We start from the raw sequence: 23,952 nt of genomic DNA, 5'->3' as shown, positions 1-23,952 counted from the left end.
AACGTAGAAGGTCGTAGGTATTCTCATACTTCTTGAACGTATTTTCTCCACTCAGAGCAGACAGATAAATTTGCTTCTGGCAAAGACGCAATGTGCCTTTACAGCGTGTCAAGGCGTGTGGAACAACCCAATATCTAGTGGGTGTTTAGCGGAAAGGGTTTCTCCAAAATCAAAAAGTATACATTTGCTAATGCACTTTAAGTTTCCTTCACGGATGCAGATTCAGCGCGCGTAAATTGTACACATTTCGGTACTCCAGGACACATAGAATAGAAATTATGCAGGGATGGAGAAATACAGGATAACGTAATTTTTGGAAAGGTTTTGCTACTTGTGAAATGTAACTTGGAACCAAAAATGTTGATGCAACCGATAATGCAGAAATATTTTTATTTATTGCAAAAATAACTTTGCACCAAAAATCGAGAAGCTGGAGTGTGAAACTAATGCTGAATATACACTTAGTTTGTGCCAGACATTTTATCCAAGAAAACTCTATTTCATAAACAACACTTTCTTAACACGAATGCAGTAAAATGGCTTTTTTTATTATGTTGCTACTGTTTTTAAATGGGCCATTACTATGTTTCCTTAAACGTGGTCCATGTTCCACAGTTTAAAAGTGAAGAAAAAATATTTTGCCCAATCCTTATTACCTCAACTCAGCAAAAATAATGTGAAATCAGTTTGTGCGATATTGCTGCTAGTAAAAATACAGTTTGCTTCAGTCCTTATAAAACACGCAGAAACTCTGGTGTAGATTATTTGGTAATAACTCCATTATATTTATGTAAATTATATTTAGGACACAGTGTCTGTCAGATGATATTCTGGCATTAATATTCACGTTGTCACATCCCCCTGGGATAATGTATAAATCCCTAAAAGTTAAAAATCTGTACCAAACCCAGAAGTCACCTTTGCAGAGTAGATTCGGTCTCTGCTACCATGGATCATCAGTAAATGCCACCGAACGTTAAATCCCTCTTAAAGCATTGGACAATTACCCAAAATGCCAAAGATCGCAGAAGTGGCCTTTTGCACCTTTTGACTGCCAATGGCATGGCAGGTGCCCTTCGCCCCTCTACAGCCTGTTCTCTGATAGGCTATAGTAAAGATTACGAGTAGGAACTACAGAAAATATAATTAGTCCAGAGACCAGGACTTGTAAAAAGGCAGTGCCGGGGGTACTAAAGTGCAAGTGAAAGCTTCTGACCCTGCCCTGCCTTTTATTGATGTCCACACCTTTGTCATTGAAAGGTCTATGGCAAAGCCCCGTCCAGGTTTATGAACCTCTACAAACATGTTGTCATTGCTGTTACACATCCACAGTTAGACCCGGGGGTATCAAAGCACTTTACAGTTCTTTTTCGGAGAGTTACAGCTCCAAATGTGAGCAGGAGTTAGCACGTTTTGAAAGGTTATTCACAATCACAATGCAATAAGGGTGGGATTATATCTACTGTACTGTGAATACACACTCATAATATTTTTAATATACAGAGACAGAGTTTGAATACTATACACAAGCAGAGCCTTATGCAAGCAGTTCCTCTTGGAAATGTCACCTGTAATGGATATAGGAAGCTGGTCCATATCCAGAGCATAGTTTATCAGCAGGAGACCAACTTTAAAAACACAAAGCGCACTGAAAGTGTTGAAGTTAAAGTGTTCAGTCCTGTAAATAAAAACCTGCTGTTATTAATGAACGACTATCACAAGTTCAGAGTTTAGGGCCACGTACAAACAAGGTAATATGCTAATACTTCCTTCAGGAGGAAGTTCAGCCTGAAAAGCTTAGAGGGGACAAGGTCTAACCTTTAGCAGTGCAATAAGAGAGAATCCGTGGTTGTTTTAATGAAAATTTAAGAGCAAATTCCTCTTAAAAACTCAAGTACCCTCTACCTCCCTCTAAGCCCGTTCTTTTCTCTTGTCACGCCCTCCTTGACAATCATGCCACAGACACTATTCTTCAGGTAAGGGTAGCAATAAATCTGTTTTTGCCATTCCTAAGGAATGGTTCGGGCTGGATGAGAATGCATGGAGAAGGCAAGCCCAGTGACAATGTCTGGTCTGTGTGTGGCTGTGCACATCTCTCTTTAGATCTGTGCATCCATTTGACTTTATCTCCATTGCTGCATAAGATGATTCAAATGTGTGTCCATTTTAGTCAATCTGTGTTTACCCGGTAGATGCTGTTCTGATACATGCATGTGTGATGTCTGATTGTGTCTATGTTTTTTGTTTAACATAAGGAGGAAGATGGCATCTATGAGCCCAGGTGTGACACAAAGCTCCCGATCAAATGGACAGCCCCCGAAGCAGTTCGCGGCAATAAGTTCTCAATAAAGTCAGATGTGTGGTCCTTTGGAGTCCTCCTATCAGAGATAGTCACTTTCGGAAAGATGCCGTATTCTGGTGAGCAATAGCTTATTAGAAATAATGTCTTCAGTGTGTGATCAGTTTTACACTGTATGCAAGAGTAAGTGATTATTGTTCAATCATCCCAGCTGTTAAAATGAAAATCAAATATTCATTCAAAGATATAGGGAATGTTTCTGTCTTTCAAGGAGTGAGCGAGATTATAATGAGTCCTACACATGGCTGGACAAAGTAACTCTCCCCGGGGCACAGGGATTTTCCCCATATGCACCACAATTACCTGAAGCACTGTAGACGTTCTTGAAATTCACACTATAAAGAGCTTTAGGAAAAATGTAATGTCAAAAATGCATGTTAATGGGGAATGATACATGGTGGGTGCTAGGTTTTGTGGTAGGGTCTTGTGGACCAAGTGAAGGTGGCTTTTGTGCACCTTGCTCCCTGTGACCCAACTCTCTCTCTCTCCCTCTTTCCACTGGCTCCTACTATTGTATTTCCTTCCCAGTGGCCCTTGTGGTGTTAGTTGCCTGCTTCCTAGAGGCCACCATTTTCTTGTTTCTGATTTCCTTCATTATTTGTTATACTGCTCTTTACTGTTTTCTGCCCTGTCTCTGGCCTGAGTGCATTGCCCTTGAGGTTGGAGGAGAATGCAAGGGAGGAGAAAGAGTATTTCCCTTGCAGTACTGACTCCGAGGTTGGGAGGACATCTGCCCTCATCTAATACAGTCCAACCAGCCAGTAGAAATAACCATGCAACCTGTGATCCTGGTCAAAGGCCGTTTTAGCAAGTGACTGAAGAAGGTACCTTCAGTGTTTCTGAGGTTAGTGCACAAGCGTAAGTCTGCAAACGGTTTTGTCAAACCACCTCCTCAAAGCAAAATCATGTCATTTGCATCTGCCAGAGAAACTAAGGAGGTTGTGAAGTATCTAGGAGTGAGAAAAAGGGCTATGGAGCTGGGGCAAGAATGCTTGATAAGGTGTCCTCAAATAGTAAAGGGGATCTTATAGTTGCAGTTACCCACCCAAGAATCTGGTACTGCTACTGCGGGTCCCCTACTGTTTATCAGTAATAAAAAGATGTGACAGGGAGGAGATTGAGTTAGGAGATAGAAAGTGGTAATGTGGTTGGACCTATTGGCACATCCATTGGTATCTCCTTCAGTGGTTTCTAACATCCTAGAAGGGCCTTCCCTGAGATCCCCGTTGGACAAAGAGGCAAAGAGTGGAAGACCAGAGTATGAGGCTCAGAAGGAAAGAGAGAGAAAATCTAAATAATTGTCACATGACTACTTTGTGTAATGAGCAGCTTGTCCACAGAGAATCCATATGGCAACTGTAATAAATCGCCACCTGAGACCAACCATCCAAGCTATAGAAACCTCTGTGATTACAATTGTACAAGCACCTTCCCAACATGAACCCATATATACTCTGATGAAAAAAGTGTTACTATGTCTACACAACGAGGTCAGTCATGGCAAATTAGGTTCCAAGATATTAGATGCATTCAGAGGATCAAAATATCGTGCTGATGTTGCAATGACTCACTTCACGGAATCATTGCAGGATGCAGAGATATTGCCCTTCCATCATTTGTGGCAGTGAATAAAAGCCTACGGAAGCAGGAAGATTTAGCACTCAAAATTGTCCCTGATATCTGAAGGGGCTCCCTGATAGCAAAAAAACTCTTACTTGAAGATGTACTATTACAAAGATGGTTTGAAGAGTCCACACAAGGCTTGACTATAAACCCTTTGCCTCTAAGAACTAAGACGAATTCTCTGACTTGGAGTGTTTTCTGTTCAGTAAAGGTATACCTTTTTTGATCACAAGAGGACAGGATGAGTATAGGTGAGCATTTTAATGGTTGGATCAAAGTTTTTAAAACTGTGGCAAGCACACTGAACACTTCTAAGAATCTCCCCAATTCTCAATCCCATCCCCGTTGTATTATGGATCTCCCCAATAACTTCTCATTGACTAAAGTAAGAAGTTGCACAGGTTGCCCACTAAGGATATGAATATTCAAAATCGAGGGGATTGGATCTGAAGTCCTTTTGTATATTGTTTTTTTAATGTAAATTGTTTATTTCCCATGTTTGATTTGTTGTGTTCCTGTTCCTTGTTTGGTTACCGTCTGCATTAATATCTTGTACTCGTATGCAAAGGCCACTTTTTGGTTGATTGCTGATAAGGAAATTGAAGCTTGATAGATGGTGTCTAGTAACCCAAGCAAATGGCAATTATTTTGTAATAATAATAATAATGGTTACTAATATATAGCACACATTCGAAACAATAATCTCATGAAATTGATACTATTCTTTTGAGTTTTCTCTAGAAATTGGAGATTTTACAATTCCATCCAAAATCTACACGATGAGTCCCTAATTCTTGAGAAATCAGCCTCCATTACCTATCTTCTTACTGGAATGGACTCAAATTTTGAGAAGAAAAGATAAGGCCACATTGTGGTGAACGTGGGACTTGCATAGAGAAATATTGGAATGAGCATGTAAAAATACTTTAGAAAAAAACTATCTTCTAACCGTATCTTCGTGAAATCAATTTCCTACATATGAACGGTCTGCAAACTCAAACTACTCTCTTTTGCATAGAAGCTCTATTTAAAATAATATTGTATCCCAAATTAAAGTCCACTGTAGGCAGAAATATGAGGATTGGGTTAAGGTGAAAGAAATACATTCTCTTAGACCCATTTCTCTCATGCTTCCATTCTCTTCCTCCACTCCCTCGAGCCTGTATCTTTGTTTTTGTTTTGTGATCAGCATGCATAATTTTATGTTCAACTTTTTTTACAATTAAACAGCCTCGCCCTCATCTTAAAATGACACTGCCTCTGCTTCCTTGATGATCATTTCAAAAGACACAATTCCTTGTGAGCATCATTTTATGGGTTCAGATTTAAATTCCAATTAGCTCAATATTCATCTCATCTTTGCTTAACCTTTACTAATTACCTGTCTCCCACTTTAAATAACACACTTTAAAAAGGGCTGTAGGACTCGTATCCCTGAAAGGAGAATGGAGCTCAGTGCGTGATACTAGCAGCCTTGCTGAACTGATCCATCTAGATCTGTGTGGCTAACAGCTGGTCAGAATTGTCTCTCATCCATTTTTTGTCCCCATATTTTAACCTCACAGGCCTATCCACTCTCTCTTACGAACAGCCTCGCAGGAAATAACTGCGCTTAAAATACTCCGAATGCTAGTTTCATGCACACAAACTGATAACTAAGTACAGGAAAAACACTACAGCTCATCCTGTAGTGAAAATAGCTTTTTTGCACGCAAACAAATCAACACCTTTTGAAACATCTATTGTGCATGATATACAAAGACATACATCCCAGCAGCACAAACATTACACAGATGATAGTACCCCAAGTGTAATTATAAAATATTGCAGGTCACTAATGCTTTCCATGACCTACATGTAAGCCATGTGCCTTTCTAAGGTCACATAACTCCTAGGTGACTTGCAATAGCCTTACAATTCACAGTTAGCAATACTCAATTTCTTATAGTGAGTGGGTTTGGGAGATAAGGTATTGGTGAGTGTATTTCATTGCCAGATAATGGCTGTTAGAGGGGAAGGTTTTCATGGGCTGGTAGTGAGGATGCAACGGAGAGCTGTGAATGTGTTTAAAGAGGGACATTATGGTAGTGGTATTTTAGTCTGTTGTGTGATAGGACAATTTGAAAAATCCAAGCATTACTTTAATCTCTGGGCATATTCACAGCAGCTTCATAATACGCCCGACTGGACTGCCGTGCTCCCCTGTGGAGTAATTAAAAATGAAAAAAGGCCGTAGTCACATCTGTGATAATGCGAGCTCTGTTGGAAAGTCGTTCGTCAGCTGAGCTCTGCACATTACTTGTGTCTCATTGGAGACTTGAAAGTCTGTGGAATCTCTGAGCCCTCTTTGCTCTGCTAGTAAATGTAATTTTCATGATCATCACATTTAAGAGCAGCTTGAAATCCATCTAGGGCACACTACTGTAGTGGTGAATGTGTGCCTCGTGGAAATCATGAGATTGATGGGGAGGGTGCTGGCTGCTTACGCAGCATCCCACACAGTGCCAGACCAGAGATGAATGCCAAAGTGTGGGCGTCCACATGGGTGCCCCCTGAAAGTAACTGCGTGTGTCTCTTCCCCATTACATGCCTTTCATTTCACTTGCGTTTGCCAGTTATCACCTGCTTTTTGTTACTATTCACCTGACACAAACTGCCTCCACTGTATGGAGTCACCCACTTTTCAAAACTATACCACCCTCTAAAAAAGTATTCATTGCCCATTAACCTTAGTGGGATTAGCCTCTTAAACACCTGATCTCACCTACATTTTTGAGGTAATTGGCTGACAAGTATACCATTAGGGAATGGGGCAATATTCCCATAAGGAGGCATGGAGGTTTACCTCCCTTCCCCAGAGGACAAATAATACAGCAAAGGGCACAATAAGTGAGTTAAGCATACCAGCCCAGGAACAGTCAAGCCATGACCTGCCAGGCAGGGGGCTGGTCATGAAAAGAGAGTAGACCATCCCCTCCCACATAAGTGAAGCCCCCCAGGTATAGACCAAATTTTTGAGGAGACTGGTCCCCGGAGCAGTGGGACTACGGGCTCCCAGGCATGGGGAAGGATGCCAGGCCTTCAACAGTGAGGGCCATGGTCCATACAAGTGAAAATTGAGGCCAGTGTGGCTGCCCCTGAAGTATGTGGAAGGCCCCTGGGACGGGCACCTGTAAAGAAAATACAGACTGAGCAACGTCTGAACACCAGTAAAACGGCAATGAAGCTGCAGATCTGGGTGGGCACCTCTTTGGGGATTGCACCTTGGGATAAAGGAATGTACCAGTATGAAGGGGCCACAATCTCAGGGCGGGCACCACAAACAAACAAGAAGTGTGTTGAGGGAGGCAAATTGTCAAACACAGGGATGCGTCAAAGAGGCACAAATGCCCACTGGATGTTAGTAAAAAGAAGAGTGCTGGCTTGGTGTGAGATGCTGATGAATGAGGGCAAAAGTGGATGATAGAAGGCCTCTGGAGGGCACTGTCCTCTAGACCTTGAGGCTGTTTCCCTTGAGGTTATACCCTAGGTAATAAGAATGGAGTATGGGTTGTTTTTGCTCTTATATTGTCCAGCAGAGAGGGAGTAGGTGTTAGGCTAGTATATTTCGAGAGAACACCAAGGCATCGAAGAGACAATAGCCTGGGTGTGGAGTTGTGGGGTGGGGCCGAAAAGGATATTTACTTAGCTGCCGAGGCATCCGTTTGAAATTATTTCATTAGACTTGCTTTTCATGAAGGGAGATTTTTACATTAAAGTCGCATCCACGAGTTGAGCAGAAGACCAAGTTAGTCCGGGGCATCCATTAGCTTCATTGGATGTGAAAGGCAAGGGTGGGTAGGTCTGAGCAAGCGTGGCATAGACTGTCTGACCTTTCCGTACTGGTCCGAGCATCAGCCTGGGTAAAGGTGGTCGATTGAGGACTTCAATTGAACGGGTTTATCTGAGATTGGGATGGGAGTGACTTTGACACCAGATAGGATACATGACCAGACTTAAGTGACCTTCATTGGAAGTGTGCTTCAAAGGGGAGCGATGGGGTGGTCTGCTTCTGTCAGACAAAGGGGAGTAACAGAGAATGATGATGTGCATTGTGGTGGGTGGGATGAATTGTGAGTTGGGAATAAGGCAGTACATTTGGAGGATTTGGGAGATTAGACCATTGAGGCTGGAAGAAGGCTCATTGGCAGAGAAGACATGATATACAGGCAAATGTGGGCAGACTTCATTGGGTACAGTACCAAGTAAAGACAGATAAACTTGTTGAAAGGCAGGCTTTCAGTGTGAAAATGTTTACAGCTCACACAGTCGTTTTTATAAGCAATTTTATTGGGTTTTGTACAAATTGTACAGCAGAACACATTAACAGCATGTTCAGGAAAAGACATTTCATTATGGCACACAGCATAAACAAACACCCACATGACACATAGCAGTAGCAAGACAATAACAACATCACTTCCATCAGGTGGGTCCTTAGGTTAGTTGGCCAAACCATTTACCCCAGACCATACTTGTGAGGGCAACCACGGGCCTTGTAAACCAGCTTCTCATGTTGTGAACAGCAATCCACCCCACGGCACCATTGAGAAATATTAAATGGAGTGGGTTTCTTCGAATGAGTTGCAATATCTTGTCTGGTGATCATCAAGGCCGTGCCTAAAAATATTATATCAGCTCTCTTAACCCCGGAGCCTTCGAGGTCACCAAGTAGAAGCCTCAAAGGGGAAAGGGGGAATCCCACCCAAGCATCTCAGTCAGTTTCAGCACCACTGTGGCTCAGAACTCTTGGATCCTAGAGCATAGGCTTCACTGCAACGGACAGGCTGGTTCGGAGAGGAGGACCATCTGGTGTAATCTAGCTGGGGAAAGGTATGTGCTATACAACTAATATGTTTGAATAGACATAATTTAGCTGATATACTGATAGTCACAGGTGCCATAAGAGCATCTCGCCAGTCCTCGTCCTCAAAGGGGCCTATCCAGCCCTCCCATCCAGCTCTGAGGTGGTCTATGGGATACTGATGATCAATGTACAATAGATTTTGGATATCCCACCTTTGCACAACACACCCATGAGGAGTTTAGCAGCCAGCGGGTTGAATTCAGGGAGGGGATTGAACATGTGGACATGTAAATGAAGGGCATGTCTCAGTTGTAGATATTTATGAAATTGTGTGTTAGCCAGAGCGAAGTCTGTCTGGAGTTCTCGGAAGAACAGCATATGTGTTCCCAACCAGACATCACCTAATTGGGAAATGCCTTAAAGGTCTGACCTCCCAAAGCCTTGCAGGGAAGCTGCCTTCTGCAGCCATGTACTGTGCCAGAGGGACATTAGCTGTGTGACTGTGAAAATCCATTGAGTGTGGTGAAGGGCCACTCTCCAGGCCAGGAAGACAGTCTTAGAAACCGGCAGTGCCTCCCGGGGGATCGGAGATCCATAAAATGTGGCCAAAATATGGGAGAACCCTAAAATGGACAGCTCTAGCCAATAAGCAGGTTCCGACCAACCTCTGTTAAACCAGTCGTGGATTGCTAATAAATGGGAGGCCAAGTAATAGAGAAAGAGATTCACCATACCCAGACCACCATCGTACGGGGCCAGGCGTGGTCGTAATCCATGCAACAGAAAGGAGGTTGCATTCCTGTCCATAGCCCTAACCAAAATCTGGGTATGAGTGGTATATGTTGGAAAATGTTTAAAAACCTTGGCAGAATCATCATCGTATATAGAGCTATGCGACCCATAAAATTCAAGGAAAGCATCTGCCATTTGATGAGATCAGCCCTAGCCCTACGCATCAGTTGAGAGTTTGAGAGACCAGGTAAGTTCAGGATGTAAAGCCACCCAAAGCCCTGGTACTTAAAACTAAGATGACCAATGGGAATGGTGGACTGCCAGTCAAAGCAGTCATGGCTCATATAGTCTTAAACAATACATTAAGTTGAATAAAAAAGGTGGAGGGTTTCTACAAGGGCCATGGTGGAAGAAACTTAACTGTGAATGCTTTCCAAGAAGCATGGCATATAAATAAGACTTAATTTGTGAACTTGAATCGTGCTTAACACAGCGTGCCACCTGAATAGTATGTATTTGAGTACTTCTTGTGTGTGATTTTCCTCTTATTGCATCCAAACATATCACATAATGAAGATCATATGCCCAAATGAAGCTAGATCTATTGCCTTTGCCAAAGCTTCTTGTATAAAATAAATGAGTAAAAACAATAGCAATGTTGTCAATAATAAGAAATGCAGATGCTTCGGTTCAGAAACCTCAAGACAGTGAATTAAACATGGCTTAGTTCCGTGGAAGGGGTGGTGGACTTCAGAGTTTCTCATTCGCTCCTGTTTTCGTCTTCACCACTTTCCTCAGCAACCTCTCACTCTGTTAGACACTTCGCCCTTCCCTTGTCCTCTTCATTTCTTTCTGAACTCCTCCTTCTACACATTTCATGTCGTTTCCTCACACACACACACACACACACATACACACAAACACACACACACATATTCTCTCCTCACTTTTAAACCATTGCCGGTGACAATTCATCACAGTCTTTAACCTAAAATGGTAATTACAACTGGCACATATGTAGCCATAGCTATTTGTGCTCTGCAGAGCGACCAAGAACTCGATGTGCCTGCAGTCTGCATACCTCTGTATGACCCGCTGACAGGCACTGTGAGAACCTTGCACTGTTTCAACCTCAACTGCAGAGTTCTTACTCGTGAACTTAATAAACACCGACTCACACCCTGCAATCACCCAGACACCTAGACGTGATTCACTTTGAGAGTATACACTATACAACAGTAGTATGCTGCATAAAAAACTACAACAATAAAACCTTGGGAATAAGTAAAAACTTTGAAAGGTTTTAAAAGACACTGTTAGTGCCTTTAAAGTTAAACAATTAATATTTAGCCCTGTAGGCTCCGGTTCAAAGTAAATTTTAATGATTTCCAGGACAACAAGGAAAAACCATTATCATATTAAATTGACCAACAGTAAGTTGATTTTAAAGCCAATAATATAAGCTAATGAATAAATAGGCACAGTTTTTTTGCCAGCAGCCCAGGGAAGCATCATGGATTTTTAGTTAACATTAGAAATGACATTAAGCACACCAAGGTGGCATTTGAATGGAGTTCAGGCATTTTCAATGTATAAAGTAGTTGTAGCCAATTTATATATCATCAGCCTTTGGGGGTCATTATAACCCCAGGGGACGGTGATAATGTGGCGGTAGTACCGCCAACAGGCTGGCGGTACATACCGCCACATTATGACATTGGTGGGTTGGCTGAAGCCAACCCGCCAATATACCACACAGACGGCCATGGCGGTAGCAGCCGCCAGGCCGGAGATAAGAATCTCCAGCCCGGCGTCTCCTGATGTACTGCTGGGGGCATTTTGACCCTGCCTACCACCATGGTTTTTGTGGCGTTTGTAAGGCCACGAAAACCATGACGGTAGGCCCTACCAGTGACAGGTATTCATCCATAGGAGGCCCACCCACCCCCTAACACTCCCCAGATGCCCCCACCCTCCATCCATCCACCCTCCCCCTTCCAATCCCTCCCCCCCCATACACGCACACTCGCAGACACGTACCAGGCATACACATACTCACACAGGAATACACTCATTAATACACGCATGCATCCATTCATTCACGAACACATCGTACCATATTCACACTGACACGCAGACATGCATTCACATTTCCATTCATAGATGCATTCTCACACATGCATACACGTATGCAAACAACACTACACACACATTCGCATTCACGCACACACTCACACATTCATGCACACCCCCCCACACACACACATCACCCCCTCCCCTGTCGGAAATCCAACTTACCTGCATCCAGGGGATCTTCCGGCAGGGGACGGGACGGGTCCCTGCTACCGCCATCAGCGCCCACCAGCAGAACACCGCCAGGCTGTATTATTTTTCATAATAAGGCTGGTGGCGGTCTATTGGCGTGGCGCTGCTTGTGGTGGCAGCGCCACCTTAACACAATCCACCAGTATGGCCACAGCCGTATTTCTACCCTTCTTGTGGTGGAAATCCGGATGTGGTCATAATTTGACAGGCGGATGGTAGCCACGGCGACGGTCTTTTGGCGGCCGTCGACGCAGTGGTAGGCGGCACTTACCGCCAATGTCGTGATGCTCCCCTTTATATTTTCCTTTATAACCCACCAAGTTTTAATATTAAAAATTAGTTTCATAGTGACACTACTGGAGTATCAAATAAATTAGCAGGTAGGGCTATACTTGTGTATGCCATAACACCTTCACTGTGGATGCGTGGCATTTTGGATTATTTCTGAAGCTAAGATTAAGCTATATGTTAAAAAAAGCAAGTAGGTATGTGATGTACTAACTACCAGTCTGACAACTCCCAACGTCTCAGGGTACATGAATTTAAGTTTGTGAAACTTTTTTTGTGGGCAGTATTTATTTAGCTAGATGAACATATATGGCTTATAATGAACCTCATTGGATGGATGTGAAAAAAGTTCAGTTTTTTAAATTTCGATTGGAGTTTCTCTATGGGGAAATTCCTCGTACCGTTTTTACTTAGTTTACTTTTTCGCACCAGATAGACACCATTTACGGAAAATGGCATATTATGAGGGATGTCCATGCAAATTCTTAGTAACTCCCACAAAGTTTTACATTTGTGGGTATTCAAAAGTATTCTGCTATGTTTCTTACCTGTGAGCAAATTGGAAAGTGTTTTTCAGTGTAATCTTAAGGATTTTGGAGGCTCCAGGCAATACATATTTGGGGGTCCATGTATGGGGGAAATTGGGATTATATTACTCATGTCCTGCTAATTCAAGGCAACACAATGCTAAATAATAATTAATTAGATGTTAAACTTTAACAGGGTCACATAAAACACTTGAAATATGTCTTACTTGGGACCCCAAATTCTGAAAATGATCCAGGGTACAGAGAGAAAGTTCACTTTCTAGGGGACCCCTTGAAAGATTGGGGCCCTGGGCAAGTGCCCACTTTGCATATGCTTTAAAACGCCTCTGGACTACTTTTATACAAGAGAAGAAACAGGGATTTCCAACACATAAAGGGAAGGGAATATACCCTGATTTAAAGAGAGTGTTATAGAATGGGTATTCCACTAGGGGACAGTAACTCCTTAAGGAGATGTTTTCAAATATAAGTGCAAAACATACTGTAATATTTTTTTCTGTAACTGGTTAGGGTTGTGGTTGGGAGACTATGGGCCTCATTTAGAGTTTGGCAGACAGGTAAATTTGTCACAAACTTAATGGATATGCTGTCTACCTTTTTTCAAGTGCGTTACATTCTACGGTATTAGTAATGAAGCAGGTGGGATATTCATCACGTTTGTCACAGAGCATCTGTTCGGAATTGGGTCTCTAGTTGGCAGAATTATTCACCCTGCCAAGTAGGTAATACAATCCTTGTTCTGGGAAAGTAAGATAAACAACCTGAATTAACCCGTGCTCACCCCCAGATAGCTTGGTACAGAGCAGGCAGGCTTTACTTAAGAGTCAAAGTGTAAAGTATTTGTGCAGCACTTAAGTTACAGTAACAAAGACACCACAAAAAAACTTCACACCAAGTTAGAAAAATAAATAATATTTCTGAATAACACAAGACCGAAATGACAAAAATCCAATCTGTAGCAGTCGAGGTATGATTTTTTAAAGATTAAATGCGAAAGTGCTTAGAAGTCTATAGCGGTAAAAAGGTTATTTGAGGTTGTGAGGGACTGGTTCAAAGTCAAAATCCAGGCTGATGGAGGGTAGGTTGACTACAGAACCCAAGCTTGGTCTGCAGAACCCAAGCTTGGTCTGCTAAAATGGTACCTTTGGTGGAGCAGTGGTCGGCGGCGGGGGTCCGATGTGTCAATATTTTTCCCTCATTTGGGGCGATGTACTGTAGAAGTGGTTGCGATGCGTCGGAGGCGGGCCATGCAGAGCGTCATTATCTGGTTGCACAGTGGTGAAGCCTCACCCATTGTGTAGCTGCTGTGTCATCAACGACGCTACGAAGTGGCTGTTTTTCTGTTGCACTCAGGGTGATGCTTCGGTTTTTGTAGCTGTAGATGCAATGTGTTGTTTTCCAGCGGTGGCTCCTCCATTAGTGCGAGGAGCACCCCCTCCTTCGCCGCCAGCAGCTGCAAAACCTTTACAAGAAAATTATAATAAACTGTGTTTATTATTGTTTTCTTGTAAAGGGGCGTGGCATTGGGGGTGACGAGCACTGAGGGGAGTGCACAGAGCACTTACCTCAGTGTGCATGTATGTTTGGCCAACCGTCTCAGGCAGGCCAAACACACATGCACAGTAGGCTCTCTCCAGCCCGGCACTGTGTTGCTGGTTTAGAGAGAGCCTCCGCAGGCTCCCAGTCTGCCTGGAAGCGCCTTGGCCAGTCCTTAGGCTGCTTTGAGCAGCATCAGGATTGGCTGCAGGGCAGGCTGGGAGGCTGTGCCTGCAGCCTGGAGCAATGACGTGGAAAAGAGGAGCAGCGCAGCGGCAACAGAGGAGGTAAGTTTTCATTTTTTAATTTTTTTATTATATGTTCACCCCCCCTTTCCAGTGCAATGCACCCGCCCCTTTAGAGGTCAGCGAGCCACGACTGTTGTTTTCCTGAGTCAGTGCATCAATTTTGATGCCGCTCTCGGTTCAATGCGTCACTTTTTCCAGTTTGCAGCCACAGAACCCACTTCGGAGGTCTAGGACTATAGAGGGGCACCTCAAGCAAGGGTAGGGCTCACATGGGCAGAGTCCAGCAGCCCAACTCAGATGTATTCAGAGAAAGGCTAAGGCACAGAATGGTTTAAGAAAAGAAAATGCCAACTTTCTATAAGTGGCATTTCCAGACTAATAATTTTAAAATCTGACTTCACCATAAATTGTGTTTTTTAATTGTGAGTCCTGAGACACCAAAATCAATATTTCTATCTCGACCCAATTGGAAATTTCACTTAAAATATGTTTTAAGGTAATCCCAGTGCTGGGAGAGATAGATAGTGAAAAATGAACTTAAGAGTTTTTTAATATCTTGACAAGCTAAACTAAAAAGTGCATGCCCAACATTGTAAATACACTGCACCCTGCCCCCTGCCCTCGGGATAACTTTGGCCTACCTTAGGGATGGCTTGCATGTAATAAAAAGGAAGGTTTGGGCCTGGCAAGTGGGTAAACTTGCCAAGTCGAAATGGCAGTTTAAACTGTACAATCAGCCTCTGCAGTTTAAAAGCCTACTGTAGTGGGTGGCACAATCAGTGCTGCAGACCCACTAGTAGCATTTAATTTATAGGCCTTGGGCAAATGTAGTGTACTTTACTAGGGACTTACAGGAAGATTAAATATGTAAATTGTGGAGAAGTCAGTGTTACTATGTTTTAGAGTACAAAGCACCTGCACTTTAGCACTAATCTGCAGTGGTAAAGTGCACAGATTCCTAAAAGCCAGCAAAAATGAGCCAGAACAACAGGACGTCAGAGGGCAAAAAATTAGAGGAAACCACGCCCAGGATGCCAGCTCTACAACCAAAGTCGACATGGCACCCCTCTCAGTGTGCCATGCCCACAAACCACTGCCTTTGGCATAGATAAGTCACCCCTCTAGCAGACCTTAAAGCCCTAAGGCAGGGTGCAGTATACCACAGGTGAGGGCATAGCTGCATGAGCAATATGCCCCTACAGTGTCTAAGTCCATTCTTAGGCAGTGTGAGTGCAGTGTAGCCCTAGTGAGTATATGGTCTGGGAGTTTGTCATTACGAACTCTACAGCTCCATAATGGCTTCACTGAATACTGGGAAGTTTGGTATCAAGCTTCTCAGCACAATAAACCGGCACTGATGCCAGTTTGGGACTTATTGGAAAATGCACACAGAGGACATCTTAGAGATGTTCCCTGTATGTTAGCCAAACTGCTAGTGTAGGACTGACTGGTCTGTGCCAGCCTGCCGCTTTCAGACAAGTTTCTGACCACCTGAGGTGAGTGCCTTCGTGCACTCTGTGGTCAGAAACAAAGCCTGTCCTTTGTGGAGGTGCTTAACACCTCCCCCTACAGGAACTGTAACACCTGATGGTGAGCCTCAAAGGCTCAAGCCTCGGGTTACAGTACCCCAGGGCACTCCAGCTAGTGGATACGCCGGTCCCCCAGACAAAGCCCCACTTTTGGCGGCAAGTCTGGCGAGAAAATTAGGGAAAACAGGAAGGAGTGACCACATCAGCCAGGATCACCCCTTAAGTGTCCAGAGCTGAGGGGACCCCCTCCCTGCAGAATCCTCCATCTTAGTTTGGAGGACAGGGACCAATAGGATTAGGTTTGTGCCCTCCTCCCCAAGGGAGTGGGCACAAGGAGGGTGTAGCCATTGGCTACTGCCCTCTGTCCCCTAAAACGCATTTAAGTCCAGGATTTATGGGCCTCTCTGAAGCCAGCTCACCAGATTCCTGACACCCTGAAGAAGGACTGCTTAGCTGAGACCCCCAGCAGAGACGAAGGAAGATGACAACTGCTTTGGCCCCAGCCCTACTGGCCTTTCTCCTGCTTCAAAGAACCTGCAAAAGACCAGCGACGCATCCAGCGGGACCAGCAACCTCTGCCTAACTCCAGAGGACTGCCCTGCACCCAAAAGGACCAAGAACTCCTGAAGACAGCGGCTCTGTGTAAGAAAAACCTACTCCCAAGGACTCCCATCCTCACTTCGGATGCGTGAGCCCTGACCCCTGTGCTCCAGACGCCGACTGCCCGTGTCCAGGTGGTCCAGCCAGCAAGAGAGGGTCCAAGGCAATTGAAAGCAAGTGCCCACCCCCGCCCTGGGATGACTTCTCCACCCCTCTACACCTGCAGAGGGAATCCCGAAGACCCCCCTGACCGCAAAGCTGCTGACGAAGAAAAACATACTGCAGCAGCAGCCCCCAGGCTTTGGAGAATCCGACGTTCAGCAGGCAGCCCTCCATCCTGTCCAACCAGTGGTGTGCCCGAGGCACCCCTGGACCTCGTCTCCAGGCTCTGAGTGACCCCAGGGGTCTCCTCTTAGACCAGCATTGGAAACCTGACATCCTGTTTGCACCCTGCACCCGGCCTAACCTGTGCCGCTGAGGGTGTGTGTTTGGTGCCTACTTGTGGCCCCTCCAGTGGTCTTTTAATCCCCCTTGGTCTGCCCTCCGAGCCACAGGTACTTTACCTGCAGGCAGGCCTGATTCCGAGTACCCCTGTCTCTATAGGAGCCCACGTTAAAATTGCTCATCTTTGACCTCTGCACCTGGCCAGCCCCGTGTTGCTGGTGGTGGGTGTTTGGGGTTAACTTGAACCTCAACCGGTGGACTTCCTCAAACCCGGAGACTGAAACTGTAAGTGTTGTACTTACCTGTAAACCCATCTCACTTTTCTTTCCCCCAGGAACTATTTCTGAAAATTGCACATTGTCCATTTTTTAAACAGATAATTGCCAATATTCTAAGAACTGTATTACTTACCGATTTCAACAAAGTACTGCTGATACATGTATGAAATACAAATCTATTGAAGTGCTTACCTGGAACTTGAAATAAATTAAGAAAATATATTTTTGCTATATAAAAACAATTGGTCTGGGGGTAAGTCATTTGAGTGTGTGCTTCTTCTATTGTCTGTACGTGTACAACAAATGGTTTGCACTACCCTCTGATAAGCCACCCTGCTCAACCACACTACCACAAAAGAGAGCATTAGCCACTGTTAAGCCTCTGTGGAACCCCTGGACTCTGTGCACACTATATCTCATTTTGATGTAGTATATGCAGAGCCAGCTTCCTACATTGGTGGATCAGCGGTGGGGTCTGCGACTTTGCATTTGCCGGTCTACTCAGCCAATACCTGATCACACGACTAAACTCCAAAATTGCCTTTAGAAAACAGATTTTTGAATTTGGCATATTTTTCTAAATTTTTTAAAGTCCTGCTAGGGCCTTAAGTCCCCTTAGCATCACTTTTTTTAGATTTAAAAGTTAATTTTAAGTTAGGATTTAGTTACTAGAAGTGATTTTTAGTTTCTAAAAAGTAATCCCAACTTTTAGTAACATAATGAGCAGCTCAGAGGAAATGATTGTGGAACCCAACCTCACCCCTTACTTCCATCTAGGGATTGCAGAGTTAAGGTCGCTCTGTAAGCAGAAAAAGATTATAACAGGTTCCAACCTACCAAGGTCTAGCTCCAGGAGCTCAGTACACCTGAGAGCACCCTGCTGAGGGGGAGGAACTCCACTCAGACAGGGGAGATGTTAGAGATTAGGAGGATGACCTCCTAACTTAACTAGGAAGACCAGAGTCCCAGATCCTGTCTTAGAGAATAGTGCTCAGTGGATCTGGATCTTCCACTGGGGACATTGGCGACAACCCCAATGAAAAGGACATCCTTTTAGCAAGGATAGCCAAAAGATTAGCTTTGGAGCAACAACTCCTAACTATAGAAAGGGAGAGAGCAGAAATGGGCTTAGCACCCATTAATGGTGGCAGCAATATAAATAGGGTCAGAGAGAACACTGATATCCTAAAAATCCCCAAAGGGATTGTCTCAAAATATGAAGAGGGTGATGATATCACCAAGTGGTTCACAGGTTTTGAGAGGACTTGTGCAACTAGAAAGATAAACAGATCTCACTGGGGAGCTCTCCTTTGGGAACTGTTTACTGTTTACTGGTAAGTGTAGGGATAGACTCCTCACACTCCCTGGTAAAGATGCAGAACCCTGTGACCACATGAAGGCTACCCTGATTGATCAAAATCTGATTCTCCACTGAGGAGTATAGAGATATGTTCAGGGGGGCTCACAAAACCTCAAGCCAGTCCTGGGTTAATTTTGTTGACTACTCAGTGACAACACTAGAGGTTGGATAACTGACAGTGGAGTGCATGACTATAATGGGCTTTATAATTTATTTGTGAAGGAATACCTGTTAATTAACTGCTTCAATTATAAGTTGCATCAATATCTGGTAGACCTAGGTCCAATTCCTCCCCAAGAATTAAGAGAGAAGGCAGACCGTTGGGTTAAGACTAAGGTGACCAAGACTTCCAGAGGGAGTGACCAAAAGAAAGGGGTCACAAAGCCTCCCCAGTGGAAGAGTGGTGAGACATCTAAGGACAAAAACAAAGAGTCTTCACAAGGTCCCTGAGCCTCTTCACAGTCCATAAATGGGTACAAGGGTAAAAACATTAATCCCAAGAAGGCCTGGGGTGTCAACTGTAAACAGCATGGACACCAAACTGTAGACATGGCCTGTCCCAAGAAAAATCCCACTAGCACTACTCTAGTTAGTACTGGAATAGCCATTCTCCAGGTGGGATAAACATTGTGCCCAGAGCAAATCAGGGTTCACACTGAAGCTACTCTAGTCTCTTGACACTGGCTGCCTGGCTGCCTAACATGCAAAAATACAGGCAGCAACTTTTAATCAATGGGACAAAGGTAGAAGCCCTGAGAGATGCAGGTGCCAGTGTAACCATTGTAACAGAGAAGCAGGACAGTATTTGGCTGGACAAACATATCCAGTTACCAATGCTGACAATGTGACTTAAGTCCATCCCATGGCTATGGTGACTTTAGAATGGGGAGGGGTTACTGGTCTGGTCTGAAACAGGTAGTAGTCTGTTCTGCAATCCCAGTGGAATGTTTGCTAGGGAATGATCTGAAGTCCTCAGCTTGGGCTGAGGTAGAACTCAAAACCCATGCAACCATGCTGGAATTCCCTGAACTGGTGTGTGTGAAAACAGAGCATGAAGCTGAGCACAGGGTGAAAAAGAAGTGTTGGCGTCTGGAATAATGGCCCAACCTTCCAAGAGGAAAGGTAGGAGGACTGGGGGACCAGCCTCTGAACAGCAAAAGAAACAAGGCCTCTCTTCCCAGGAAGATGTCTTATCCCCTGAGGGAACTGAGTCCAGGGAGCGGGAGCCTTATCAGGTAGAGCTCTTGGGCCCAGGGGGACCCTCAAGGGTACAGCTGTGCCAGGGTCAAAAGACTTGACCCACTCTTGAAGGCCTGAGGCAGCAAGCTGCTGGAGAAGGGAGATCTCAGTGGCTCCCACAGGGTCTATTGGGAGGATGATCTCCTTTACCTTGAGGCTAGAGACCCCAAACCTGGTGCCACTAGGAGAGTGGTAGTGCCTCAGGAGTTTAGAGAGTTTATCCTCACTTTAGCCCATAACATCCCCCAAGCTGGGCATTTGAACAAACCAAAACATGGATCAGACTTGTAAACCATCTTTATTGGCCCAACATGTCACAGAAAGTAAAGGTGTTTTGTAGATCCTGTGTCACCTGTCAATCCAGTGGCAAGACAAGTGGCCACCAAAAGGCCCCCTTTATTCCACTTTCAATGGTGGGGGTACCCTTTGAGAGGGCTGGTGTGGACATAGTGGGTCCACTTGAACCCCTCACAGCCTCATGGAACCAATACATACTGGTAGTAGTGGATCATGCTACCAGATACCCTGGGTCTACTACTGCCTCTGCTGTAGCCAAAGCCCTAACTTGTATTTGTACCAGAGTGGGTTTTCCTAAGGAGGTGGTTTCTGACAGAGGTACAAACTTCATGTCAGTGTACCTAAAACACATGTGCAGTGAGTGTGGGATGACTTACAAATTCACCACACCATGCCATCCACAAACCAATGGACTTGTTGAGAGATTCAACAAGACACTGAAGGGCATGATCATGGGGTTCCCTGAAAAACTCAAAAGGAGATGGGATGTCTTTCTGCCATGACTGCTTTTCGCCTACAGAGGGGTGCCTCAGAAGGGAGAAGGGTTTTCCCCCTTTGAGCTTCTGTTTGGCCATCCTGTAAGGGGGGACCACTGGCACTTGTTAAGGAAGGGTGGGAGAGACCTCTCCATGAGCATAAACAAGATGTGGTGGACTATGTGCTTGCCCTCTGCTCTAGGGTGGCTGAGTATATGGAAAAAGCATCCAAAAACCTTGAGGCCAGCCAACAACTCCAGACGTTGTGGTATTGCCAAAAGACTGCACTGGTAGAGTTCCGGTCAGGGCAGAAAGTCTGGGATCTGGAGCCTGTAGCTTCCAGGCCACTTCAGGGCAGATGGAGTGACCCTTACCCAATCCTAGAAAAGAAGATTCAGCTCACTTACTTAGTGGACCTTGGCACTAGCAGGACACCCAAGAGGGTGATCAATGTTAAACGCCTGAATCTCTACAATGATAGGGCAGACATAACCATGCTGATGGTTACTGAGGAGGATCCGGAAGCAGAGAGTGAACCTCTCCCTGACCTCCTCTCAACTGACCCTAAGGATGGGTAAGTAGATGGAATTATCTATTTAGACACCCTCTCTGCCCAACAGCAAGCTAACAGCAGGCAAGTCCTACAGCAGTATGCTGAGCTCTTCTCTTTGACCCCTGGTCAGACACACCTGTCTACCCATGATGTGGACACAGGAGACAGATTACATGTCAAAAACAAAATGTATAGGCAGTTTGATGAAGTGAAAGAGAGCATCAAAGTGGAAGTCCACAAGATGCTGGAGTTAGGAGTAATAGAGCAGTCTGACAGTCCATGGGCTAGTCCAGTGGCTTTGGTCCCCAAACTTCATACCAGAGATGGCAAGAGAGAAATTAGGTTCTGTGTGTTCTACAGAGGGCTCAACTCTGTCACCAAGACAGTTGCTCACCCCATACCCAGTGCAGATGAATTGATTGACGAATTAGGTGCAGCCAAATTTCTAAGTACCTTTGACTTAACTGCAGGGTACTGGCAAATTAGGTTGGCACCTGGAGCCAAAGAAAAAACAGCATTCTCTACTCCTGATGGGCATTATCAGTTTACTGTTATGCCCTTTGGCTTACAAAATGCCCCTGCCACCTTCCAAAGGTCGGTGCATCAAGTCCTTGCTGGCTTGGAGTCCTTTAGTGCAGTATAGCTAGATGATATTGCTGTATTTAGCTCCAGCTGGCAGGTTCGCCTGGCCCCCCTGGTGAAGGTTTTGCAGGCCTTGCAATCACCAGGCCTCTCTATTAAAGCATCTGAGTGCCGAATAGGGGAGGGCACAGTTATATACTTGGGCCACCTTGAAGGTGAAGGCCAAATGCAACCTTTGTAACCCAAGATCCAGACAATTCTGGACTGGGACACTCCAAAAAACCCAGACTCAAGTCAGAACATTCCTTGGCTTGACTGGGTACTTCTGGAGGTTTGTGAAGGTGTATGGATCTATTGTGACACCCCTCACTGAACTAACCTCAAAGAACATGCAAAAAAAGGTAATCTGGACTCTTGACTGTCAAAAGGCCTTTGACACCCTGAAAGAAGCAATGTGCTCAGCACCAGTTCTTAAAGCTCCAGATTATTCTAGGCAGTTCATTGTGCAGAGAGATGCCTTTGAACATGGGATAGAAGCAGTCCTGTCCCAAACCAATGATGATTGCCTTGACCAGCCTGTTGCTTTCATTAGCAGCAGGTTACTCCCCAGAGAGCAGCGTTGGAGTGCCATTAAGAGGGAGGCCTTTGCTGTGGTTTGGTCCCTGAAAAAGCTGAGACCATACTTGTTTGGTATTCACTTCGTTGTTCAAACTGACCACAGACCTCTCAGATGAATGGACTTTGTAGTGGAACACAGACCTTGGACGGCCCATGCTAATGCAGATGGGAAAGGTTTGTCTCATCCTCCTTCATTTTGGGGGGGGAGGGTGTAGGAAATTGCCACTGTTGGCATGCTTACCCACCTCTCCCCCCAAAAGTATCTGACTACCTGGGGGTGAGTGCCTTCATGCACTCTGTGGTCAGAAACAAAGTCTATCCTGGATGGGGGTGTTTCACACCTCCCCTTACAGGAACTGTAACACCTGGCATTGAGCCTCAAAGGCTCAAGCCTTGGGTTCCAGGACCCCAGGGCACTCCAGTTAGTGGGTATGCCCAACCCCTGTCAAACCCCCAGTTTTGGCAGCAAGTCTGGTGGGAAAATTAGGGAAAACAGGAAGGGGGACCACCTCAGCCAGGACCACCCCTAAGGTGTCCAGAGCTGAGGTGACCCCTTCCTGGCAGAATCTCCCATCTTGGTTTGGAGGACAAGGACCAATAGGAGTAAGTTGGTGCCCTCCTCCCCAAATGGAGTGGGCACAAGGAGGGTGTAGCCACCCTCAGTGACAGTAGCCATTGGCTACTGTCCTCTGACCTCTAAGACGTCCCTAAATCTAGGATTTAAGGGCCTCCGTGAACCCAGCACACCAGATTCCTGGCGACTTGACAAGAAGGACTGCTTAGCTGAAACCCCCAGCAGAGAAGAAGGAAGACGACAACTGCTTTGGTCCCAGCCCCACCGGCCTGTCTCCTGCTTCAAAGAACCTGCAAAAGACCAGCGACACGTCCAGTGGGACCAGTGACCTCGGCCCAATTCCAGAGGACTGCCCTGCACCCAAAAGGACCAAGAACTCCTGAAGACAGCGGCTCTGGGAAAGAAAAACCTACAACCAAGGACTCCCACCTCACTCCAGATGCGTGAGCCCTGATCTCTGTGCACCCGATGCCCACATCCCATGTCCAGGTGGTCCAGCCAGCAAGAGAGGGTCCTCAGGAGATTGTGAGCAAGTGCCCAACCTGGGATGACCTCTCCACCCCTCCCCGACGATGCCTGCAGAGGGAATCCCCCGACCACGAAGCTCTGTATGAAGATATCCCACGCCTAAAGGCACACTGCACCCGCAGCCCCCAGGTTTTGGAGAAACCGACACCCGGTCCATCTACGTTCAACAGGTGGCCCTCCTCCCTGTCTGACCGGTGGCGTGCCTGAGACACCCCCCTGGACCTCGCCTGCAGCCTTTGAGTGAACCCCTGAGGTCTCTTCAGAGACCTGCATTGGAAACCTGATGTTCTGTTTGCACCCTGCACCTGGCTGCCCCTGTGCTGCTGAGGGTGTGTGTTTGGTACCTACTTGTGGCCCCTCCAGTGCTCT

At 45.3% G+C, this 23,952-nt stretch overlaps 1 protein-coding gene across 1 annotated transcript in view; it reads left to right on the top strand.

The window, feature by feature from the left end:
• FRK (fyn related Src family tyrosine kinase) overlaps nucleotides 1-23,952 on the top strand; it is a 276,993-nt gene that overhangs the window by 250,605 nt on the left and 2,436 nt on the right. Inside the window, exon 7 of the mRNA XM_069234549.1 lies at nucleotides 2,256-2,418. Within this exon, the coding sequence (XP_069090650.1) occupies nucleotides 2,256-2,418 (163 nt within the window). The remainder of the gene's footprint in view (nucleotides 1-2,255; nucleotides 2,419-23,952) is intronic.

The sequence above is a fragment of the Pleurodeles waltl genome, chromosome 5, assembly GCF_031143425.1.
Source record: "Pleurodeles waltl isolate 20211129_DDA chromosome 5, aPleWal1.hap1.20221129, whole genome shotgun sequence".
NCBI classification, from domain to species: Eukaryota; Metazoa; Chordata; class Amphibia; order Caudata; family Salamandridae; genus Pleurodeles; species Pleurodeles waltl.
Note: the sequence above shows the minus strand (reverse complement) of the source record. Positions and strands in the feature narration are given on the sequence as shown.